Source organism: Syngnathus leptorhynchus, chromosome 14 (assembly GCF_054491065.1).
Source record: "Syngnathus leptorhynchus isolate UIUO chromosome 14, UIUO_Slep, whole genome shotgun sequence".
Lineage (NCBI taxonomy): Eukaryota > Metazoa > Chordata > Actinopteri > Syngnathiformes > Syngnathidae > Syngnathus > Syngnathus leptorhynchus.
In genome coordinates, this window is record NC_141208.1 from 9,417,636 (window position 1) to 9,444,433 (window position 26,798).

A 26,798-nucleotide genomic window follows, 5' to 3' on the forward strand; every position below is an offset into this window, starting at 1 on the left:
GAAAATAAAACTTCTGTCTGAAACTTTTTAGCCACTCAACCCATACGTTGTTAGCGCACATATTTTTTTTCCCCACTCCCTAATTTAGCCCGAACCTCTTTAACAAATACACCAAGAGGTTCTTGGACTCTGATCTTTAAATCAATAGTTTGTATGGGTTTTCATCTATTGATTTGGACTCCACTCTGGCCTTCATACAGTTGCTTCGTTTAAGACGCTGATTGTTAAATGCTAACGACCTTCTAACCATCTGAAAGTGGCCCAATTCCTACAACTGTTGTGTCAATACGATAGATTGGTACAGCGATGTGTTGCATCTGAATGCATCCCAGGCGATCGATGATGCTTTTTGCGACGTGATGAATGCTTGAATGTGAGGGAGAAAGCCCGAGTTGGAATCAATGTTTCTCTCAGTGGCAATCAGCTCTCTTTGACTGATAGGTAGCGCCACCAAAGGATTTATTTTCAAATTATTCGACCAATAGGGTTATTGCCGTGAACCTCCACCATCATTAAAACATATGAAAATAAAATGGACTAGTCCTTTTTGGAGCTGAAGGATGAGGTTGTTAAAAGGAAAAAAAATCCTCTAAAGCACAAGTGGAACTCTTAACGATGAAAGCGGTAGAATTAGATTTCTTTTCCCGCAGTCTTTAGAGATTCCGTTACGTTTCAAATCAAGGTCGTCCTGGCAAAATTGCCCTATTTTTCCCTGCACTCATCAAAAATGTTCCACATAAGTTGTTTCCCCGCATAATATCTGTCCATCCATGTTCTAATGATTATGAGCACCGTTTGGGAAGGTGGAAAAACGCTTTTTGTCAGAACACTTTGCTGCTTTCAGTGCTGGGATTAGGACAAACAACAGTGCAGATTAGTCAAGCCTCAAATAACCAACCTCAACACCAACGCTCAACTATTCTCTAACCCTAACCCAAGTATCCAGAAGTCTTTCACTAGGAGCTCCAAACTTTAAGTACAATCTCTAAACCTTAATCCCAAAAACTAGTTCTACCCCAAAACGCTTATGTAAAAGACTAACTGTGGGCCCCTGAACCGAACCACAAAACCAAACACTTATTCTTACACATACTCACTTTGACCCCTCTTCATGAACCCCGTAGCTCTAATCCTTAACAATCTATGTGAAAATACTTTTGTAAGAGTGGGGTCGTTAATCTGTGTGTGAGGAAAGTCAAACCACAGTGCAATTAGCAGAAGAACGGCCTCTTGCGTGTCATTCTGGAGATTTAGGTAGCCGCCTTCTCCCTCCCAAAGCGATTGGAGCCAGAGACTTCATGAGGTAGCACATAGTAAAGTATAAAGGCGGCATCCATTTAAGTCTCCCTCGCTCACTCCATTTATGTTTACAAGCGAGTTCTGCCGCGGGGGTTGTAACTTCACTCACAACCTCCACACACACACACACACACACACACACACACACACACACACACACACACACACACACGTCAGATATTCAGCTTCATGGTTTAATCTCGCCTTAAATTCAACGCACCTGCCTGTTGAACGTCTTTTTTGTTCTTCTTAGTGAACACGCCACACTTTCTGACGATAAAGGGAGTGGAGGTCAACGCGGGACAGACTGCGTCTTTTCACTGCACCGTCAACGGACGCAAACGGGACAACTTCCGCCTCTGGCTTCAGGTGAGGCTTTTCTCCATTTTCTAAGAGAGTCTTGGTCTAGGTTTGTACTTGGACTCTTGGTCTTGAGTCGGTATGATGCATTACTCTTTATCTTGACTTTGTCTTGTGTTGCCTCAGTCTTGGTTGTGACTTGGTCTCACATTTACTTGGTCTTGGTCTTTATCTGGTCTTGGTATTGACTTGAATCTCACGCTATGTTTTGGTCTTGATTTAATTTGACATTTACTATTTTTAGTCTTTACTTAGTCTTATATTATGCCGGTCTTTGTCTTGACTAGCTCTTCCACTGCTTCTTGGTTGCATTGGTATTACCTGATCTCACATTGTCATGCAATCTGTTTTGGTCTCGATTCAATCTCTTGCCTTGGTCTTAATTCATTCTAACATAACCTCCATTTTGGTCTTGACTCTGTCTCTGTTCCTGTAATTTTCCACTGTAACACAACCTCCAAGATTCCGTTTTATCATTTTTTTCAGTCTTGAAATCTGAGCGACAAGTCTAAAGTTCAAGGCGTGACATTCACACATTGCTTCATTGCATCCTGGATGTAACCTGCTGGCTGGCAGACAGGGGATTACAGGTGTCAGCTCACTGCCGTATGCTCTTAACCCACATAGACCGGTCGGCCGGCACTGTGGAGAGTGCCTTCTATATCCGGCACACAGCAGTCTGCCGTCGACCTTGATCCGAGCGACAAAGGTAGTGCATCTGGCAGCCGGAGCCTTTTCGGCCTTTTGACGCTAACGCACGCCGTCACTTGTGTGATCAGCGGGCTTAAAGGTCCCGTGCCAGGTACTCCATCATTTTCACAAATGCCTGCTCATTAGCCGCAAACCAAACATTAGGCCAAATCCCGGCTCGATGACAGCGGTGAAGAAATGTTTGTAATGAACAAATGCTCCCCCCCCCTCCATCTGCCTGCTGTACAGGGTGACAGCTGGAGACAAGCTGCTGCCTCTCGCTGTGATTAATGCATCACTCACAATTGGGAGTGAGGCAAACAAATAAAAGTAAAATTTCTACAGTACAAGGTGAAAGTACTTGCACGGTTGTATTCAAACAGGGAATGGGCGGACGAGAGGCCCCGATGAAGGCCACTAAACCTTGGAACAACCGCCGGTTCATCGGCACCTTCGATGTGGAGAACACCACCAAGGGCGACTCGGGTCGGTACCGATGCATCGTCCACTCCGACAAAGGGGTTGGCGTGTCCAACTACGGCGAGCTGACCATTAAACGTGAGTGTTGATTTCGAATCGTTCAGCTGCTGGATTTTACACAAAAATGATTATCGGATTTTTCACCGTTTCCCGTTGTGGTTGAACCATTATGTCATATGTAAAGCACTTTGTTAGTATAAGGATACGAGAATTCAGATTTATGAGCGTGTACACAGAATAAAACAAACTAAAAGTCAGGAAATCATAAATTTGTTAAAAATAGGAATAATAATGAAAAATTCTTTAAAAATATGGAATTCTTCCCAAACCTTTTAACAGTGTATGATTATAAATCAATGTATGCTTTTATGGCAAATTATTTGGGTGACCGTAAACAATAAATGACCTGAGTACAAAATTATAGAATACTTTGTAGGATTCAGTGGAATTTCAAAAAATAGGAGGTTGTCATTGTTATCCAAATCAAGTTCCCTTTTCAAAATCATTTTGGACATTTTGGACTTGGACGCTCTTTAAATTAAGCCTTGCACTAACCTTCATGCAAAGTCAGTGGGAGATGAACAGCAAGTGAAAACTGTGTAAACATTGTTTAGGAAACTTTTAACCCCTTTGACTCTTTTTTTGTAATGGTGATTTGTTATCTGGAGAACTTTTCCGCTTTAAGATGAGGACTGTCCTTGAGTGAACACAATGACGCTTTAAAGGATCACAAAGGCAAGTGGCGGCTGGGTTTACAGTAGCCTCACTGATGTTTGACTCCTCCAGTCATTTGATATGAATTTATGGAGTCGTCTCTCGCTGCAAGGCCTCACTTTCCTTACAGCCCCTATAGTCGTCCAGTAATGGCCTCCTATATTTCTTCACCTCAATCTTCTCTGTGTGCTCTCAATTGAATTTACTGCCTTGATTTTTTTTCCTCTCTCCCTGCTGTCTCTTTCTTTCTTTTTTTTTGTCTCCGAGCCTTTGGTGATTGATAGGTTTAATCCTGCTGCTGCAGATCGAGCTCTGTCAATCACACCAGAACGGACACAAAAGAGAGTGGGTGAGGGCGATAATGTCTAATAACCCAGATCAGCCTTCCCTGTTAAGAACTGACTTTGAAAATCTTAACCTCTTGTGAGCTTTTTAGCACAATTTGCTACAAAACATTGTTCACTGTGTAGATTCGGATATTACGGAAACCCCCGGGGTCATTAACACTTCCTCAATGAAAATTCATCCTTTGGACCTTTTCCAAACAGCACTAAGCGTGAGATGCCTTCGTCGTAAACATTTGGTCGTAATAATCCTCCCTTTAAAATCTCTACGAGGAAGAAAAGCCTCGTTTTCACACTTCAAAGTGTCATCTCCTCTTATCTCCACATCCGTTGCCATAAAACAAACGCTTAACCCCCGCCCCCCGACCACAACACTCCTCGGAGCCATGACTTGAACCCCCCCATTAAATGTATATGGGGATGACCTCAGAGTGCGGATTTTTTTCATCCCGCCAAGCGCCTTGGTCAACAGGAGGAGAATGAATGCTTGATTATCCCTGATAATCACTCCTGATTTTCATGCCAGATTTATGTGGAAGTGTGCCGTGCCATATGGATCGAACCCGCCCGCCCCTCCCTTTTTCATTCTGGTGATAGACCTCTCCCGTAGCGTTTCTGAAAGGGATGATAATTATTCCCCCCCGTCTAGACCCGGGCGCCTTTTCCTTGGGTTCACTGAGCTCCAGCTGAGCATTCTGGCCAGTGTCGGCACTAATGAGAATAGCCACCAAGAAGAGGGGATGGAGGGGGGATCGAAATCAAAACCAGGCTCGCTGGTCATCTTCCCAGAGGCGATCTATTGTCTTTTCCAGGCCAGTTAGAAGAGTAACGAGGACCTCCCCCATCTTTAAGAGAGAGGAGTACTAGGCTGTCGGCAAATGAAAGCAGGATTTATTATCATGAGCATGAATCAACAAGACAGTGGCAACGCTTGGACGGCTGAAAGGCTTTGTGTGTGTGGGGGGGGTGTAGGGTTTTGGACACTTGCAGGAACTGGAACTACCATAATTTTCGGACTATAAGTCGCGGTTTTTGTCATAGTTTGGGTGGGGGGCGACTTACACTCAGGAGTGACATATGTGATTTTTTTTCACAAATTTTCAAAATTCAAAAATCCGCGATGTAGTGAAACCGCGATAAACAATCCGCGATGTAGCACGGGATTACTGTCATTTGAACTCCAAGTGACGTCACCCGTGCCGCGCGGTGGTTGTTTACATAAAGGGCAAAGGATTCTATCACAGGATGACGAAGATGACGAAGGGCCCCACGTACTACCGGCATCATTAGCGGCTTTGTTTGTAAGTGACACGGAGGACGAAGAGTTTGAAGGATTTAATGATTTAGAGTGACACACAAGGTTTGAAAAACTATTATGGGTTTTACGCACGCCCGATCCTTCTCGACGGGAGCTCTCTTCCACCTCTGTGGATGGAAGTCAGGGGCCGGCGCTCGGCCGGGTGGCTGTCCGGGGACGATGAATGGGGCTCGGACATGGCTTTTATGCACGCACGCTCCTATTCTATGGAGCTCTCTTCCACCTCCGTGGATGGAAGTCGGGGGCCGGCGCTTGGCCGGGTGGCTGTCCGGGGATGGTGGATGGGGCTCGGACATGGCTTTTATGCACGCCCGCTCCTATTCTATGGAGCTCTCTTCCACCTCCGTGGCTGGAAGTTCAGTAGTTGTTGGCTCGTTGAACTCTTGTTTTGATAAATAAAGAGCCTTTTACCAAACCCACGTCTTTCCTGGTACTTTGCTAACACTACAATATAGTTATATACTAAATCTCTGCAGCGCACGCGCAGCATTGTTGACATAAAGAACGAGGAATTTGATCGATGGATTTAATGATTTGAAGTGACACAGATGGTTTGATAATATTGTTGTAATATGATAGTTATTTGAAATATACTTTATATATCCTTATATGGGTCTGTGGAAGAATTAGACATGCAACTTACAACAGGTCCGACGTCAGCATATGCGGCGCATACGCGGCATTGTTTACATAAAGCAAGATCGATGGATTTAATGAATTGGAGTGACACAGATGGTTTTATAAACGTTTTATTTATGTAATACTTACTTGAATAACTCTGAATGTTACGTCAGGCCCCTTTCAGCTCCTCGTTTGTGTATATGTCATGTTAGCATACCGTATTGTTTAGCCTGTTGTTGCTGGTTCATGTCTGTCTTTGGTGTTGGATTTTGACAAATAAATTTGCCCCAAAAGTGCGACTTATACTCCGGTGCGACTTATATATGTTTTTTTCACTTTATTGTGCATTTTATGGCTGGTGCGACTTATACTCCGGAGCAACTTATAGTCCGAAAATTACGGTACTGATACCGGAGTTCCACCAAAACTAGATTTTATTTTTGTGTTACAGGGTGACATTCATTATTTTTCTGTCATTTTTCCTAATCTTACTTAGGCTATCCTGAATTTAGTATGATTTTGTACACAAATGGTGAGGATGCAATTCTGCTCGGACTATTCTGTTGTTGTAGTTGGGTTTTTATTTTGGGCGGGATGGGTTGTTGTTTTTTAACAAAATGTTGCACAAATTCTACTTGGACTGATTGAAAATTAGTACCTACATTATTTTCTACAAAAGGGTTGTGTAAAGTAAGATTCAGCATGATTTCATGCAAAAATATTTCTTAATCAAGAATTTAATGGTTACACAAATCATCCTTACTTTATGAAATAATTGAGGAAAATGACACAAAAATTTGTCAATTGAGAGAATTTCAATATTGCCCCCCCAAAAATGTTCGGTGGATTTGATCGCTCAACACCTATACACTGCTCAAAAAAACTAAAGGAACACTTTAAAAACACATCAGATTTCAATGGTGAAAAAAAAAGTTGGATATCTATACTGATATGGACAGTTTAATGTCTCAGGAACAAAAGAATGCCACATCTTTTGATGGAAATAAAAGTTTTCAGCCTACAGAGGGCTCAGTATATAGACACCCCAAAAATCAAAGTGAAAAAATGATGTGGCAGGCTCGTCCATTTTGCCGAAATTCAATTTCTGCAATTCAAAACTCTTTTCAATATCTTGTGTAGGCCTCATATGTTTGTATGCATGCTTGACAACGTCGCGGCATGCTCCTAATGAGACGACGGATGGTGTCTTGTGGAATGTCCTCCCAGATCTGTCTAAGGGCATCAGTGAGCTCCTGCAAAGTCTAACAAGGAGCCCGGCGGCGTCTGATGGACCGAAACATTATGTCCCAAAGGTGTTCTATCGGGTTTAGATCAGGTGATCGTGAGGGCCATTCAATTGTGTCAGTTCCTTCATCCTCCAGATACTGTCTGCATACTCTTGCCACATGAGGCCGGGAATGTCGTGGATCAGGAGGAACCCAGGACCTACTGTACCAGCGTAGGGTCTGACCATGGGTGCAAGGATTTCATCCCGATACCTAATGGCAGTCAGATTGCCGTTCTCTAGCCTGTAGAGGTCTGTTCGTCCCTCCACGGAAATGCCTCCCCAGACCATCACTGACCCACCACCGAACCGGTCATGCTGAATGGTGTTGCAGGCAGCATAGCGCTCTCCTTGGCTTCTCCAGACCTTTTCACGTCTATCACAGGTGCTCAGGGTAAACCTGCTCTCATCTGTGAAAAGCACAGGGCACCAGTGGCGGACTTGCCAATTCTGGTGTTCTATGGCAAATGCTAATCGAGCTCCACGGTGCTGAGTAGTGAGCATAGGGCACACTACAGGACATCGTGCCCTGAGGCCACCCTCGTGAAGTCTGTTTCTGACTGTTTGGGCAAATACATTCACACCAGTAGCCTGCTGAAGGTCATTCTGTAGGGCTTGGGCAGTGCTCAACCTGTTCCTCCTTGCACAAAGAAGCGGATATCGGTCCTGCTGATGGGATGAGGACCGTCTACGGCCCTCTGCAGCATCTCTTAGAGTAACTGCCTGTCTCCTGGAATCTCGTCCATGCTCTGGAGATTGTACTGGGAGACACATCAAATCTCCTTGCAACAGCACGCATGGATGTGTCATCCTGGAGGAGTTGGACAATCTGCGCAACTTCAGGAGGGTTAAGAAATCGCCTCATGCTTCCAGTCGTGATAATGACTCTTGCTAAAGCCAACACTTGTGGAAAAACCGTTCAAAAAGATCAAGAGGAAGGAGCTTGAAATGGCCTCCACCTGCAAAACCAGTCCTGTTTTGGGGACCATCTCTTTGTTGCCCCTCTAGTGTACTAGTTAATTCCATCAACACCAATGCAGCTGAAAGTGATTTAAAAAACCCTCTGCCACGTGCCTGACCAAAACCTTATCAGAAAAGTGTAATTGGATTCATGCCATACCCTGATAAAAAACTGTTCCTTTAATTTTTTTGAGCAGTGTATATAAAATAAACATTTCTCCAGGAAGATGTTAAGCAACGATTCATGTGTTATGCAAAATTATATATTTCCACCATTTTCTGAGTGTAAATGTCCAGCTTAAGCACAATATGTTCATATTTTCACACATCCAACACATCTATAGTAGACTAAGCCTTCCGTTAGTCTGCAGATGCTGCTATCGAGGACGTCGCAGCTGTTGCCATTCCGATTGGCCGTGTGGTCAAACATCGCAACGACAGCTGCTCGCCGACCCCCGCGTTTGGGTGCTTGTGTCGCATGCCTACCGTCGCCCATCTCTGAGCCTCCAAGCTCGGTCAAAAAAACCAAGACGTTAATACCCCTGACGTGTGCCAGCGCTCGAGTGTTTCACACCGTTAATCCGTAATTTTCAACATACCAGGCTTAGTGCACCTCCATGCTTTCGTCATCGTAACATACTTGTGCGAACACAAAGGGGTGCAGCACCTCTATCAGGATGGCGGGAAATGTTTTCCAAAGGCTGCAGATACCCAGTGTTTTGACCATGTTGGAATTCAATACATTTTAGGCCAAATTGCTCAGCCTTAGTTTTGACTTTTTTTTTCAGAGCGTCTGTTAAAGATCTGAGAAGGCTGCCCAAGAAGCAATACATGACACCCAATGATTTGCCATTTGTTTTTGGAATGCATTTGAAGGCCTGTGACATCTCTGTTTGGGATGTTAAAAGGGGCAGCGTGGCTTAAAAAGACTCAGACATGTAAAGACATCTGACCTGAAAAGCCATCAAAACAAACACAGATCCTGATGGATTAGTTGGTTGGCTCGAGGTGATGTTGGACAGCTTGGATTAGATCCAGTTTAGGAACCCATGACTTGAGGTCAATGTGAGCTAACCATCTGCTTATTATGAGGGACAACCTCCATCGGCTATCCTCGAGGATGATTTTTAAGTATGCAAATCAGAGTTGGATAGAAAATTAAATATGATTTAGAGTTACAGGGAACATTAAATAAACTCAAAGTTGTGGCCAATTTAGTGAACACAGTCATATGATAGAAAGGCCAGAAATAGATGAAAGAACCTGTGCTGACATTTGGTGGAGGCTCATTAAGACTAAGATGTCATAAGGTTTAAGACAGATTAAACAAATATTGGGAACGCGATAAAGGAAAAGGTCACTGTCAAAGTCGTGACGTTTATAACGATGTCTTTCACACAAAGCCCCAAAAAGTGGGATACTTCCATGACTGTGTGCGTCACGTCATTTTATGACCAGACAATTACAATATCTCAGTGCTAGCTAGTGCTAATTCACCAACGTCATGCCTGTGTTGTTTGGATACTACCTCCAAAGACGTGAAAACGATCTGGTAAGTATTAAATTGGACAATTATGTTCAACACAACAGGGCTTCAGAAGTGAATGTTTGGAGTTAAACTTTCCATGGCTGTTCCAGTTTCCCACTCTCCTACTGCTCCCCTTGTTCTGAAATGACCTCCTAAGGTACCAAATTGCTCAGTGACAATTGCTTTCAACACAATGAGGTAGAAGAAGTCAGTCTTGTTAAAATTTGTGTCTGAGCTATTCATCCTCTATTATTTTCACTTTTGAAGGTAGTATCAGAGCCAATAGTACCGACAGAAATTTTAGCAGTGTCAAGTGTGAAATATTTGTGGGACAGTAAGAAATGCTTTTGACACAAAAGGATGACAGAAGTGAAGATGGTCATCAAGCTTGCAACTAGTTGTACTATGTTCATTTTGTTTTCGCTTGTCAATTATTTACTGGTTCTTTTCTCACAAACAAGATATTTAGGTTGCATTACTGACATGTTTCGGCTTGTACTTGTTTGTGATAAAAGAACCAGTAAAATAAGCTTGCAACTAAAACACGTCTCCCCCTCCAGAGCCTCCGGTGCCTATTGCGCCACCCCAACTGACTGCCGTGGGTGCCACATACTTGTGGATACAGCTCAATGCCAACTCCATCAATGGCGATGGCCCCATCGTGGACCGAGAGGTGGAGTACCGCACCGTGTCGGGCACCATGTATGACCTACAGCCCGTGGACAAGACTACGCACAAGATTGGACACCTGGACCCTGACACTGAATACGAAATCAGTGTTCTTCTCACCAGGCCTTTGGAGGGTGGCACTGGTGCACCCGGACCACCGCTGAGGGCCCGAACCAGATGTGCCGGTGAGTTTATGCTCAAATTACTGTCAATTTGGGATAACATTAGTCTGCCTGATTTGCATTGACGTTAAGTTGTACATGAACTGGCTAGCTATGAGAGGTCAGCATGAGAATCTAACTTGGCCATATTTGTCGACTTTCAGTCAAACATTTGTGATTTATTTTGACGTCTCTTGCAAGGTTGTTCATGGAATAGGCAAGCTAGTTTGTAGCTAGCGTAATACAGGTAAACAAACTTGGTGGTCTGTGTTTATGAGTTTGTACAATTTTAGTAAGACCGCCAGTTAGCCATTGATGGCTAATTAGTTAACAGCTAATGCGAGAAGCTAGAATCACAATGATACACAACAGATGAGGCCAACTCCCACGTGGCGCGGCCCAGCCAGATGGGAGCAAAGTTGCTGGCATGATAGATGTGGAGTCTGAGCAGGTGTTTGGAGTCTGTGTAGATGTGGTGTACTGCCACAAATGAGGTCACAAGGCTTAGTACAAAGAGAAGCTAACTGTATGGCAAAAATAACAGTTGGGTACATACCAAATCAATAAAGAGTACCTTTACAAATGTGAGGGATATTTAATTGGTATTAAATAGGCAGGATGGGAAGGAAGGCAGCTTGAAGAGGACTCTGAGTGAAATGGCTAGCTAGGTCGTGACTAGCGCAGGAAGCAACTGCAGCGTCTCATCACCGAAGGATGTTAGTGGTAGTGCCGTGATGTATGTTTGCCAATGGGGCTGTTTCCCATGCATTTATTGATGATGTGACTGCTGACAAAAACAGTGGGATGAATTCATAAGTGTTTTGGGCAATGTTATCTTCTCATACTCAGCCAAATGCTTCAGGACTCAATAGAGTGTCAACAAAACCTAAGTGAAAATTCCCCAAGAACAAGCGTTATTTATGTCTATGGATATGTGTTGGTATTTGGAGCCAAAAAGATGAGAATTCTCGGTTGACCGGACATCTTCGCTTCAAAAACGCGTGCAGAGTTCTTGCACAACATTTTTAGTTCAAACGCTTATGCAGCAACGTATTGTAGCTGTCATCATCTTTACTCAGTTTTCACTTTTCATATGAAATAATTTAAGTTCAAATGCTGTCAACATCTTCACTCAGTCAATTCTTTTTATTTTTTCATATAAAATCATTTAAGTTTGAATGCTGACGTGGCTAAAGTTAGTGGCTAACATCCGAAGCTAACTTAGCTGTCGGCTCTAGTCAAAAACTTGGTATGGCAACAAGTCCTTCCTTCCCATCACAAATGACACTTTCAGTGTAATTCTTAATGTGCTGTCATTTACCAAAAAGAATAAACCCTGTCAAGAGCGTAAATCAAAGTGAAGCACTTTGCGAAGCGCTCACCGCCGCCCCACTCAGGAGATGCGTGAAATCTGAGATAAAGCTTTTATAGGAGGGACTAGAAACGGCGAATAAATCGCGTCTCGGCTGGCGTGTATGCGGAGATGTTATGAGCGACGCGAGCCGACTGAATGAGCGCTTCCGAGCGAGCGAGGGGAGTGCGACATCCATAATTTAGCAAAATGGATGGAGGGAATGGGAGGGGCGCTCAAAAAAAAATCAGTGAGAAAAATTACAGCAGATAGCGTATGAATAATTAAAGGCGGTGAATGGAAAACATTTAAAGACCTTGAGAAGCACTTCTGTTTGAATTTATAAACACGAGGAGAGAGCGCCAAGCAGCACCACTAAATTAATGCAACTTGAGTTCTCCAGTGGCTCCCGAGTGGAGGTGACAAACAGCCGTCGTGATGAGTTTTAGCATGCAGCTATCAGCAGGCATGCTTTAAAAAAAGGCTAATGTGAACAAAGTCTAATATGCATGCCAGGCTAGTCGTTGGTGAAAAGGACTGAAGTCAGAAGTGAACATTATCATATGCTCCATGTTGTTATACTTCCCAATTTAAAAAAAACAATAACAACTTTCAGACCTGCTTCTAAATGTTTCTGACCTCTCAATTGATAACATTTTATTTCCAACGAAGTGTTGTACATGCACTTCCCTGGCTCACCTTCAACTCAATAGACGAGTCGGTGTCTGAAGATGAGGAAAATAACAAAAACGCTGATTCTATACCGTCTGCTCTGCCGACTCTTGGTTGAGGACGCGTCCTTGAGTGATGCGCAAATCGCCTTTTTGCAGAACTGACATTATAGGAGCACAATTCCTTTTACTTTCAACTGGCTGTGATAATAGGGAAAAAAATATTTTTCATTGTAGTCGTCCTACTCCTTCCCACAGAACTCAATCTGCTTTTTTTTCCCTTTTCTTGCCAGGGCCAACTAATTATGAAGCTCTTTTCACTCATCTCACCAATGCTAGATCACGTGACCACTTGCCATTGTACGTAGCTGCCCATGCTTTCAGACACCATGCGTTGAGGAGGCTTTTCATTCTCAGTGTTAATTAGATCTGTCTCACCGGTAAACAACAACAAGAAGATGGATGGGGTCCATCTTCAACTTTTACATGGGAACATGCAGATTGTAGACTTGGGGTGTATTTGTCAACCATTTTAGTTGGTGCAATTTAAGCGTAACTCATGTTCCTTATGCTTCCATATTCTTCCTTATTCCTTATATTGTACTAATTTTCCTTATTATTATTATTATTAATACAGTACAGATGCTATTTGTTAGCTCGTCTCTGGCATTTTACATTGTTTGTTAGCATTGACCTAAACAGACTTAATTAAGGCAGTTATGTGGTTGTGTTAAATACACAAGACAATTTTCAGTTTTATCTTTAGTTTGACCGTCAACTTCCAACGAACACTTTGAACGCTTTATTGATTGATTGATTGATTGATTGATTGATTGATTGATTGATTGATTGATTGATTGATTGATTGATTGATTGATTGATTGATTGATTTTACTTCATATATGCCATATGACCTATTGTATCTTAAGGCACCACTGTGTGTAATACAACTATATATGAGGTTTTACTTTTGCCATTGCTTGGAGTCAACAAAACACTACGGTGTTGTTAAAAGTTTAATACACCTCTTCGCTGGGGGGCTGGAAGTGGTTATCTCCATGCGACAACGGACCCTCGACAGTGTTATCCTAAAGTGTGAGTTACCACCCCGGGTGGCGCTCTGCCGGGGCCACCACCTGATCATTTGGAAAGAGAGCTTGTTAAACTTCACAGGAAAATGGAAGAGAGAGTGCTATTGCCAAATACTGAAAAATGAAGACATTTGGAAAATGCTAGCAAGCTGTGAAATCTGTGCACTTAAGCGAGGTGGATAACAAGAATAAAATGCACAAGCAAATCCTTTAAAACGAAGAAAAAGTGAGCGGCCGACAACTACGGTGCTTTAAATGTGAAACCTCTCAAGCCTCTGCTTTTGTCTCTTAGTGAATGCTGAATGTCCTCGCCCCGGCATTAGAACGTCCTTTTTTTTTTCTTGTCGTGGCAAACATTGCTCAGTTTGCAAAGCGACAGATGCGGCCCCGCAGATTTTCATTAGCGCGTCCCAGACAAGCGAAAGGGAGCGCGAGGAAGTGTCCCGTCCTGTCTGGGGGTGCCGTGATGTATCGCACCCGGGTCTGCCAGTCCTAACCACTCAATTAGGAGACGAGGCTGCCGCTCGGCCTGTCACGGAGAGAAGCCGGACGAGATCAAGAGCCGCTTCCTCTGCAGCCGGCGTCATCCATCTTGCGCTGTTTGACTGGCGGCCCGGCAGTGGAGCGGCGCAGGTTGGGGCCATTCATTCCGATCTGTCCCGACTAAACATGAATAATCTCGTGACCTTCAGCGCCTGCGAGAAGGAAACGAAATCTCATTTTGTGCGGACACCAAAATAGTGTTGCAGCCTCTTAAAAATGACCACGCAAGGGCTACAGCCTGGGAATTTTGCTGGTTAATTTGTAAAATGTCGTTGAAGCATTCTCGAAAGTGCTGATTCCCAACCACCATGCCCTGAGACGTTCTCGTCTTAACTGCGTGAAACGATCCAAATATTATCTTTGACAAACAATGTACTCGGTAGCTTTGCTCAGATATCTATTCCCAGTGACATATAATGACAAGCAGAAGACTGGTCACAAAACAAGACTTGAATTGAGGTCCATTTCTTTTGCTTGGAAGGCAGACAATCAAACATCTATCGCCACCTTCACAGCTTTGTGGTGGGTGGAGACTGAGAGGAAGCTCATCAGACAGCTCATGCCGCTCTAGCGCCTCATTTTGTACTTTCAATTCCACCCCGCACCACCAAACTCAAACCACCTCCTCCAACCTCAGTTAGGGTGGCAGTGTCATTTATCAGCAGGCCTATAAAGAAGGACTTGATAGAGTGAGGAGAAGCCAGCACCATTCAATAAATCCTAGTGATTATCCACTCCTCCAAGGTGTACCGCCCCGCCTGTGTGTGTATATGGATATTGTATATACGTTTGTGGGGTGTGCACCCCCCCCCCCCCTCACAGAATTCCCAAGCATTTATCTTTGACTTGGTAATGGATGTAAAGACAGACCAGGAACACGTGGGCTGCCTTCCTAAAGGCCATCTGTTAGAAGATGTGCACGTCTGTCAGGCTGAAGGCTTCCACTTGTTGCCGTTGATGCCAACACAAACCTTGTCCTTGGGGGTAAGGCGGGGGGCAGTCATACATAATTCAATGCCATACAATGCAAGAGGTCTTTATTAGTCCCACAATGCCAAAATGGCAGTTGTGTATCGATACAGTAAAACACATCAAAACTATTCACCCAAAATTATTTCATTGAACCGCATCATAATAAGAAATTACGATTAAATTCCGATTAATCGTCCAGCCCTAAATCCAAGTTGAAAATGCATGCTATTTGTTGCGTTTTGATCCCATGTCCGAGTTTGCCCTGGCCGTTGCTAAAATTTGCCAATTTTATGTTGATACTGCATCGTACTTGGGCAATATCGTAATATTTTGTCATATGTACCCTTCCATTTTATTCCCTTTCTAACCCCCCCCCCCCTCGCATTCCGAGCCCGAGCCTCTTCTTTAGTACTCAAGACAGGTGATGGGTACTCTGATTGTCGGTTATCGCCAGCTATCATCATGTCTCGCTTCTGCGAGATATGAAAATGATATCCTGAGTGTTCAAGTCGTGTCATTACCTCAATAGCTGCCTCCACCGCAGTGTAATAGAAGGGAGCAAACAAATATTCAAAGCCTTTTTTTTTCCACCTGAGGGGCTGAAAAATAAAAACTCTTAGGCAAGAGATTTAATGTTGGCCATTGACATGTTGTTCTGCCAGTGACAGACCAAGATGCAAATTAAATATAATTTCTCTACTCTAAGGATGAGCAACATGCACACTCCTTCCTGTGTTAACGTTCCTGGTTAACAAATTGTATCTGTATTGATCCACACTATTCAGTTGTGGCAACAAGCGAGATAAACTATAGCTATATTCTATCTAAGATGTAAAGATTATATCATACATGTCATATATATATATATATATATATATATATATATATATATATATATATATATATACTTAAACCTAGTAGTACTTGTAGTACATATCAATATTCCAATGTATTGTATCATTTTACAATATACGCAACCGCACATAGGTTGCTGTAGCAACGAGATAGCGACTAGCCTCGGAGCCGTTGCCTCGACTCCATGTTGATGTCTAATCACCGGCAAAGGGTTCTCATCCTTGTTTGGGAGTCGGCAACGTCTCTGCACTTAATCGATGCGGATCCGATAAAGACTCTGTGTGCTTGTGGCGCCCGAGGATGATCTGATAAGCTAATTGCACAATAGTCAGGCCAAACCAGATGCTACGCAGACAGTGCTTTAAGTAGACAAGCGCCAAACATCAGAGGAGGAAAATAGTATCATACATATCTTGTCATCTGTGCGTGTGTGTGTATTATTTTGTATTTTTTCTTTAGATTAGCCTTGTCGTGCTTGGAACAGGTGGGCAAACCTTGTGCTTACAGTAGAATAACATTTAGAACAAAAAAGCTGAAAATATTTGATGATATAAAATATTGGATAATTTTTTGACGGCATGAAAAATAAAACAAAATTAGGAAAGAAATATTTGAAAGAAATTCAAAAATATTGGACAAAACCAATGGGAAAAGTGTCATAATATCGTCCCCTGGGCTACTCTAAAAATTTGTACCGGTGAACCATGCAGTGAAAAAGTGGCAAAAGATGAAACGCAACAAAGAAAAAGATGCAATTCACAAGCGTCTCATCGGGGTGAACCAAGCAGAAAATGCAACTTTTAAGCCCCTTTATTTGCGGAACTATCAGGAGGCTGCACTCAGGCGGTCCAAAAGGGACGTGCTTAACGCCAGCAGAATTGCAGGGTGGCCGGCCACACAAATCAAATTAACGCTTTGAGGAGAAAAAAAAATGAAAGGACAAAAGCGGCAAAGTGTGTATCTCGAGCCGACAAGCCCGAGCGCTGTGATTTGTGCGGGGTGTCACACTTGCATCTAGTGGAACGTCTTTGATAAATGGGCCCGTGTGTCAACAAATGGGCCCGTGTGTCAACAAATGGGCAGAGATGTAGAAAATATCACAAGAGTCTAATGTTTGCTTTTGGGCGTCAAGAGAGTTAGCCGTGTTCTGTACAACTTGTGCGACATTTGACGTTTACAAGTACGCAAGTATCAGAGTTATTAAAAAGAAAAAAAGTCGTACTTCCATTCCAACATGTTAATTATAGGGAAACTCAACATATTTAATTTCCAACAAAAACTTTTTGTCCATGATATATTTCGCAAGTTTATCTTTTGTCATGTACAAATAACTTTGTTAAAAACACCGTTGACTGACTATGACATAAAAGTTTTGCTTAGTTTTTGGTTCCATAGAAAAGAAAAAGAAAACACTATTCGCCATATTGCCTTTTGCCTCTGTTTCAAACAATTTTTTAGGTTGATGCATAAAATCATCGATTCAGACTCCCCGCACCCCACCCCGACAGATGTTTTCCACTTTGCAGACTGGCACGTTTGTGATGCTACTGCGCCCGCAGTGGTGGTTTGCGTCTGTGTTTCATCTTCCCTTTCGGGAGGGAACGCATCCGCCGCTTCGCAGCTGCTCCTTCTGTCGCTCAGCCGTCAGGAGGCCTCGCTTTCTTCTAGCTTTAGCGCCTCCCAAGCTAACGTTATGACCTCGTTTGCCGAATGTTACCCTCAATTTTCTTCCTGTCTCGTAACTTTTCTTTCCAGATGTTGCCGTGTTTCTTCACTAGGCATCCCACAATGTTTCAGTGTAGACTCGGGCACACAATCAACCGCATCGGTGCTTCCTATGAATGTTAAACATGGCCATGGCTGCGTATCCCGGGGGGTGGATAGGAGCCGAAATGAAGCCCCCTGTCTCCTCCCTAATGGCTGCTAAAGTGTTAAGTTCCAGAGAAATGGGCTGCAAATTTAACCTGGAATGGAAATTGATCCCATTACCTCGATGCTGCCCGCCTTGGTGGAGACGCAAGGATGGCCGCAAAATAGGGATTAGGAATTGGGGGGAAAGCCTCGGAAAAGGCAGTGGCAAAAAAAAGCAAGAATGGTTCCAGGTGATAGGATGGCTTGGGGGGAGTCATGTCTCACCCCGGAGACCAATTCCTTATCAACAGGAATTGATAGCAATAGATGGAGCAGGAAGGAGGGCGACTGCTGCTGTCCTCCAGGATAGAGCCAAAATATCAATGTCAGTATCATGACATCAATAATTATCGACATTAGACTTTTTTGTCATTCCAATAGATATCATTAGGATTGAAGATCTCCGATCAGCTGTTTAAATGTAACATGATCTACTCGTATTCCAATCTAGTGTTTGGATATGCCAACAATTTTTTTTTTTCTGTGTGAAAATAACCCAAAGTTGGGTCAAACTAACCCAATCCCACAAAATTTAGCAAACTGTCCTTGAAGCATATCGGACCCCATGTATCGAGATATGTATTGAATCATTATTTTAAAATTGAAGCCATTCACACCCTTAGTGATAATGTAACACCAAGTTAGTGTGAACTATTCTTTTTCTACCAAGTACCATTAATAGCCACCTGCCATTTGAAAAAAATGGCATTCTGTGAAGGGATGACGCGCCCCCTGCAGAGGCTTTGCACCGGTTCGGCGGGGCCATTGCTGGAGCGTCGGCATGCGCGCGGCGCCGGGATGTGCTTTTGCTCCTTTGCCTCCCATCAGGCTGCGCCTTTGAAACAGGAAATGCATCAACTTCAAACAAATGAAATTTGACCGGGTGTCAAATGTTGCGAAAAGAGAAAAGAACAGCAGCGGAGGGTGTGTAGCTGCATACATTACATCTATTTCCCTTGTTTCGCCCTGCCTAATGCGTAGCACCTGGCGTTTCACAAGGCTTAATTGATTGTCTGCATGGGGCCTCACACTCTTCTCTCCCTCCCGTCCCCGCAGAACCCATGCACGGTCCGCGCCGTCTGGAGGTGCTGGACGTCCAATCCAAGCAGGTGACGGTACGCTGGGAGCCGCTGGGCTACAACGTGACGCGCTGCCACAGCTACAACCTGACGGCGCAGTACCGCTCACGCGTGGGCAGCAAGGAGCAGATCCGGGAGGAGGTGTGCTACGAGGCGCTCGGTCGTGACCCGCAGCACACCATCCACAACCTGACGCCCTACACCAACCTCAGCGTCAAACTCGTGCTGCGCAACCCCGAAGGCGTCAAGGAGAGCGCCGAGCTGGAAGTGCAGACGGACGAGGATGGTGAGCTTCAGAACTCTTTGAATTGGGTTCTTCATGCACCATCCAACTCCCTAAATAAGTCTTGGTAGCTTGTTTTATCGCTGCTGTGTCTAATTTTATAATCAATTGCATGAGTTTTACTTCATTATTTTTTTAAAACCAAAACTTTGGTCAGAAAATGTAGCACAACTTTTCAAGCCACAACACCTTCTTTAGCATTAATATATAAAAACAGCGCTTCTTATCAAAAAAGTTCCAAATCAAAATTGTGTAAAAATTTGTGGCTCCACCAATTTCACACACCCCTGCCAAATACCGTCTTTTATTTATGTGCGCCCGCCTGCCACTCATCTCCGCCGTACGACATGCGGCATCCGTGTCGTTATTGTCAACGACTTGAAATATTCACATCAAAATATCTTTGACTTTGACTGTCAGCCATTTGTGTCATGGACGTCCTTGAAAAGCTCTTTGGATGATTGTCGGGAGCAGGATAAATCACAGTGAAGGCGACGTGCGTGACTTTTATTCATTGGTGTCGCTAATCTGTGCCACGTGTGGGGTGTCCCGCAGTGCCCGGCGCCGTCCCGCTGGAGTCCATCCAGGGCAGCGCCTACGAGGAGAAGATCTTGGTCACGTGGCGAGAGCCGGCACAGACATATGGTGTCATCACGCAGTATGAGGTACGCAAAAATCATGGCGATTCACCTTCGACACATGCAAATAAAATAATGTAATACTGTACAAATAAATTATGCACACGTTTTGGAAAACAAAATAATTGCTATGAATAAACTATTTTAATCATTCATTTTCAAATGGGTCAGTCTCTAAAATACAAATAAAATACAAAATAAAAATTCCAAATAAATAAAAAAAAGAAAGAAATACTTGAAAATAAATTTACCTATTTAAATGGATATGTAAGAACAACACTCTTACCAGTATCACAGAAAAGTGCAAATAGAACCTAACCACTCTCAATACACGGTCATGTGAACAAACAAGCTAACCATGCTTGAATGCAAAATGTGAAAACAAAACAAAAAAAATCATAAAAGTTGCAACAGTGTAATAATAAGCTAACACGTAAAAACAATGACAAGTACTAAAAAGTGTGACACGTAAACACAAACACTCTTACAATGAGATAAACATAAGACTTTCATGTACAGAACCAGTAATGACAATAAGAAACTCACATACGTAAGTGTAAGACAGTCAGAAATATATACTGTATAAGGTTGTCTTTTGACCTTTGAACTATATTGAAAGTACAATCTCTCTCGACTTGGCTGCGGTGGGGAGTCAATGTTGACTCTTGGCCGCTCGCCACTCTTGTACACGCCTCAACAGGGCAAATACGCACACACAGACACACACACATTGATCTTAACCAAGCCTTCAGTTTGGGAAGTAATCCCGCCGCCTTTCCCACAGATTGATTCCCCTCTCTGGTCAGTTTGCTCAGCGCGCTATGCTATTTTGATTGGGTTAGCGGGGGTCTCCTTTCATTGGTCGAGAGCGAGGATTGAGCGGCAGCAGGGGGGCTTTGTTTAGTCAAGCAGATGCAGAAACAATGTCCATTAAAAAAATGAGAGGGAAAATACACCACACACAGCAGGTTGGCTTAATGGCTTAAAGAGCGACACGTCTCGGCTGTTTATCTTCTTTAAAATTTCATACGACATGTAAAAGGGAAGTGTGTGTGTGTATGTGAGATCCACTTTATGAAGCAGAACTGCCTCCGCTCTCAGAAACCACCACTTTACAGCTACTACTCACAAACATGCTTTTTGTTTCATTTATTCCATCTAAATAACCCCAGAAAATCTGATAATCCATTTTTTAGTTTGGATTGAAAACAGTCCATCTGATTATTTTTGCTGCTTTGTTTTCAAATTCACAACCGCATACTGTCGTATTTTGTTTATAAGATAAAATGTCGATATATAAATTTTTTGGATCTTTTTTTTTTTTTTAATTCAAACAGTGCAAAATTGCCACTTAATGTCAAAGGGACATTTGCTCCTCCAAAATTAGCCTACAGCAGCAACAAAGCTCCGATTGTCAGGTACGTGTCGTCGCGTCCTGGAAGTGGCAGTGCCTTTCTTTGTGTTGGTTCTGCGGGGAGGCATTAAGGCAAGTACTTTTGCTAATATCCATTCAGAATAACTCAAGTCCCCACTTGGAGAAAACACTACACGCGCCGCTCATAAAAAGAAAAAGCTCCATTATCATTCCAATTAAGGGACACAAAAGGGAGTTTGGAGCGCTATATAATTTGTGTCCATCAAGTTTGGAAATGCTCGGAAGCCTTCTCTCATTTAGTCCTTTTGTCTGCGCCGCCCAAGCACATATCGCAACGTTTCAGTTTGAAATTACCCGTCACCGCCTCTCTCAACGTCCTTAATGAATGTGACAGCAAAAATAATGGAAAACATGTCGGCAAATCCCATTCTGCGTAATATTGGTTTACATTTTTCCTCCTCCACGCTGGTTGTTGGGATTTATGAAGCATCTCCAAGGCATAAAATATAAATACGTACACCATCATCAAGTCCTTAGGTGTGTGCGAGGTGGGGGGGCGGTGAACAAATGGGCTGTAACCTCACCACTTAAGCTCTTAATAAACGAGTCGGGTAAAGCGGTGAGTTATGGCCAACGGAAAGGCGCAAGAAACCATCAACTTAAAACTTCATGAGGCCACTTCACTTTGATGCCATATTAGAATAAAAGCCTTTCAGCTTTTGATTGACCGTCAAAACAGAATTCAAACTAAGACTAAAAAGAAACAAAATGGTCATCTCAGCATTGTAAGTAGCAAAGCCGCCATGTCAATAAACAGTCTATGTATAAACAGTTGAGCATTAGAAAACCAAGTGTTGGTTAGAAATCCGACGAGAGTCTCACAAAAACAGGCTAAATGGTTGGAGATGTATTCAAGCGCATACCCCGCAGCAGCAGCAGAGTATCCTGCGCACGCCATTCTCACAGTTTCAGCCCTGCACGCTGCTGAGCCTTCTGCACTCGTGCATTCTGGTGGAGAGGTTTCCGGTCAACGTTGTTTCCAGCAGCAGCAACTCTCACTCAATACTTTCCCTAATGAATATTCATCTTCTCCACAGATCTCCTACAAGGCGGTGAGCTCTTTCGACCCCGAACTGGACCTCTCCAACCAGAGCGGCAAAGTGTCCAAGGCGGGCAATGAGACCGCCCACGCCTTTGCGGACCTCCACCCGGGCTCCACGTATTCCTTCACCCTGCGCGCCAGCACAGCCAAAGGCTACGGCCCTGCCGTGGCAACCCAGTTCACCACCAAGATTTCAGGTCAGTGTCTGTGGGCCTTGTTGAATAAGTCATGGAGCGAGTTCGTACCCCTGTTCAAGTCATGTCAACGGATGTTTTAATTTTCATTTCCCAACTGCCTCATGCTAATGTGCTAATATACTGTGAACCGAATGAACCAGTTCTGGAGAAGTTAGCAGATTTGAATAAAGACAATTTTGAGTACCGTAATTTTTGGACTATAAGTCGCGTTTTTTTTTTTCTTAGTGTGGGTGGGGGGGCGACTTATACTAAGGAGCGAATTATATGTGAATTTTTTTTCACAAATTTTCAAAATTCAAAAAATAAATAAAATAAAGGAAACCGCGATAAACGAACCGTGCTGTAAAGGATTGCTGTAATTTGAATTTCAAGTGACGTCAGTGGCGCGGCGGTTGTTTCCATAAAGGACAAAGATTCGATCACAGGATGACGAAGATGACGAAGGGCCCCACGTACTACCGGCATCATTAGCGGCTTTGTTTGTAAGTGACACGGAGGACGAAGTGTTTGACGGATTTAATGATTTCACCTCCGTGGATGGAAGTCGGGAGCCGGCGCTCGGCCGGGTGACTGTCCGGGGACGGTGGATGGGGCTCGGACATGGGTTTTACGCACGCCCGGTCCTATTCTATGGAGCTCTCTTCCACCTACGTGGCTGGAAATGCCACCTCCGGGGATGGAAGTCCACGCCGCCGCACGCCTGGAAGTCGACTTTGTTAATGCTACAATATAGTTATATACTAGATCTGTGGAATAACGACAAGGCTGACGTCAGGGCCCACGCGTGGCGTTGTTGACAAAGGACGAGGAATTTGATCGATGGATTTAATGATTTGGAGTGACACAGATGGTTTGATAATATTGTTGTAATATGATAGTTATTTGAAATATACTTTATATGTCGTTATATGGGTCTGTGGAATAATTAGAAATGCAACTTACGAGTCCGACGTCAGCATACGCGGCATTGTTTACTTAAAGGACGATCGATGGATTTAATGAATTGGAGTGACACAGATGGTTTTATAAACGTGTTATTTATGTAATAGTTATTAGAATAACTCTGAATGTTACGTCAGTCCCGTTCTCAGCTCCTCGTTTGTGTTAATGTCACGTTAGCATACCTATCGTTTAGCCTGTTGTTGCTCGTTCATGTCTGTTCTTGGTGTTGGATTTTGTCGAATAAATTTCCCCCAAAATGCGACCTATACTCCGGAGTGATTTATATGTTTTTTTTCACGTTATTGTGCATTTTATGGCTAATGCGACCTATATTCTGGAGCGACTTTTAGTCCAAAAAATACGGTATGTTGAATGCGCCATCAGAGCTAAAATAAAAATGCTGATTCAGCAAACGGTATGGGTTTTCTGTACATTGTTAAACCATACTTACCTTTTTACAAAAACAAATGACAAGATCTTGATTTCCTCCCCCAGCTCCGTCCATGCCTGCGTACGACCAGGAGACATCGTTGAACCAGACGGACAGCACGGTGACTGTCCTGCTGAAGCCCGCCCAGAGCAGGGGCGCACCAGTCAGGTAGGCCCAGACACTAAAAGTAACTCCAACCCAATCAACAACAGTAGCAAGCATGTATGTCAACGCTGGGAAAATTATCAAAGAACTTGCGGCTTCCAGCATTTTGGCTTTGAAAATGACAATTTTAGACCAGTTGGCGCGAGTCGGCTCCAGGTTGTCCCGCCTCTACGAGTCTTTTTTGTTAGCGTGGCGTCTCACCCTGCACCTTAACTTGTTTGAACCTGTTTTTTCCCCGAGGGTTTACTGGGCATTGTTAGCATCTTTATGTTGGGCGTTATGCAAAGTCATTGTTTTGGTTTGCTGAAGGCACAAGTTACTATTTCATCGTCTTTTTAACAGCCACTATATGTTTTATGTCTACTATATGTTAATGCAGCGATAATACGTTTTTATAAGATGCAAAAAAGCTTTGAATGTCGGCTCTGGAGCTTCCCTTAAAAAAAATTAAATATATTTTTTTGGGGGGGGCGGGGGGGGGTGGGTGTCTCCCGGCTGCCCTTTCTCGACTGGCGAAAATCTGAGCAAGCTTGTTTGGGCCATCATACGTGATCCCCTCTTGGGAAGGCAGCAAGATTTGAGGGCCACAAAGTTGCCATTGTCTCCCCCCAGTCGTGACAATTTCCGAGTTTAACGCAACGCGTCTTCACAGCAAGAAAAAAATTTTTTTAATCCCCTCGCAGGTACTGTCCAGGCGATGCACTCGTCAACGGGCCAATTACAAAGCTCAAACGATGACGAAGCGTGTTGTGAATCACAGCCCCCATTAATTAGCACAGCGGGGCTGCTGCTTTTGTTTACCGCCAACCTCCCAAAATTCTTTGGAGATGCCAACTTTTATTTACTTTAGCCCTACTTTTGTGGTGTGACTGACCTCAGCATATTCTTTGACCAAAATATTATTTATTAGATGCCCAGATTTAAAGGAGGAGGTTTTTAATTTTTAGCCTCCCTTCTCAGCATGGGTGTGCTGGCTCCAAGTGTATTTTTAATGGGGAAATGACCTCATTGACACAAACGACCTTGCATGTTATTTGGGAAAAGGTCTGTAATTCAGATGATGTTTACTTCAATTTTGAAATGGAACATTTTAGGAAATCACTTTTAAAGCCCAGATGAGAGAAGATGAGCAAGAGGGATTTGGTCACTTTTTTTGTGAGGTTTACTGTACAGCAGCAGCAGAAGCATATTTGATTTGATCATGTGACACGCTGATTTGGTTTGGGAACTAATAGTGGCCGCAGGCATTTTCAAATGCTTTGCAGGAAGTTCGCTGGACGATGACACGATAACGGCATGACGACTGTCCGTCAAGCATCCACCAATCCATAAGAATTAAAGTCAAACTGGAGATTATCCAAAGAGATGCTAATTGCTATCATATGTAAAACATAGACCGCTCGGATTGGGCCGCTAATCTCCGAGAACATTTTTCACCAGAGGGGACAGTGTTCCTTTAAAAGGATTAAATTGACTGTCTATCAATAATGTCGCTGTAACATTTGCCACCCGTCGTCAGCGGCCAGAATCCACCCACCTCACATCAAAAGAAATGTTTACAAGCTCGTGCAGCAAGAAATAATTTGAGATGCCTTTGCTTATCTTTACTGCCACTAAATCAGACCTCTTCTGCCGCCGTCACCTTTGCCTCCAGCCTGCGAAGGCGTTTAAAATACCAAGTGTGCTTGTGCAAATGAGATGCTTTCTTGTTCCCTTTAGCGTCAGATAATCTGTACCGGAGCGTAGCAAGTGGTTTGGCACAGTATAAAAAAAAAACACAGTTCTTCGGTGTGAGTTCTTCCCTTTAGATTAATATTGTCAACACTGAACCACACGGCCTTGGCCCACCCTTAAAATACGTAACTTTATTTGCCGAAGTGCGCTAATAGCTGCGACTAAACACGGCACAAAACTCATCATTATGTCACGCTTGTAATACGACATGAGCTACACCGATGACGGTTCTGGAGTTGTTTGGTTTACGGCCACTTTAAATCAGCCCCTGTTAGCATTAGTGTGTGTCAAGATGGTGATAGAGAGGCCGGCGCCCCAGTTATCAGCCCACATGAAAAATAAATCTGACTCCCGTGGCCTCTGTCCGCTCAATGGCGAGTCAATCAGGCATAATTGGTCTGCGGAGGAGAAATCTATGAGACGAGTTGGGCAGTGAAGTTAAGGGGCTAATTGGTGTCGGCACAGGTTGTGATGGGACCACTTGGGCCACTTTTAACAGTTGAATGATAAAACAAAAAAAGTAGCTGCAACATTTTTTTTTAAACCAAAAGAATGAAAGAAAGAAAAATAATTTTCGGACTATAAGTCGCGGTTTGTTTCATAGTTTGGGTGGGAGGGGGGCGACTTATACTCAGGAGCGACTTATATGTGATATTTTTCACAAATTTTCAAAATTCAAAAATCCGCAATGTAGTGAAACCGCGATAAACGAACTGGCATGTAGCAAGGGATCACGGTCATTTTAACTGCAAGTGACGTCACCGGCGCCGTGCGGCGGTTGTTTACATAAAGGACAAAGCATTCGATCATTGGATGACGAAAATGACGAAGGGCCCCACGTTTGAAGGATTTAATGATTTGGAGTGACACAAAGTTTGAAAAACTTATTTATGTTATAGTTATTTGATGTATTTTATTTCGTGTAGCAACTTGTGGATGTTTTTATCGTTACAGTTCAGTAGTTGTTGGCTCGTTGAACTCTTGTTTTGTTAAATAAAGAGCCGTTTACCAAACCCACGTCTTTCCTGGT

At 43.4% G+C, this 26,798-nt stretch overlaps 1 protein-coding gene across 8 annotated transcripts in view; it reads left to right on the forward strand.

Annotated features, from left to right (window-relative positions):
- The window catches only part of LOC147046531 (receptor-type tyrosine-protein phosphatase mu), a 107,344-nt gene that overhangs the window by 37,909 nt on the left and 42,637 nt on the right, over positions 1–26,798 (forward strand). For all 8 annotated transcript variants that reach the window (XM_085930287.1, XM_085930281.1, XM_085930283.1 and 5 more), the window contains exons 5-11: positions 1,553–1,668; positions 2,733–2,907; positions 10,160–10,453; positions 18,880–19,188; positions 19,741–19,850; positions 22,296–22,497; positions 23,935–24,037. In XM_085930287.1, the coding sequence (XP_085786413.1) occupies positions 1,553–1,668; positions 2,733–2,907; positions 10,160–10,453; positions 18,880–19,188; positions 19,741–19,850; positions 22,296–22,497; positions 23,935–24,037 (1,309 nt within the window). The remainder of the gene's footprint in view (positions 1–1,552; positions 1,669–2,732; positions 2,908–10,159; positions 10,454–18,879; positions 19,189–19,740; positions 19,851–22,295; positions 22,498–23,934; positions 24,038–26,798) is intronic.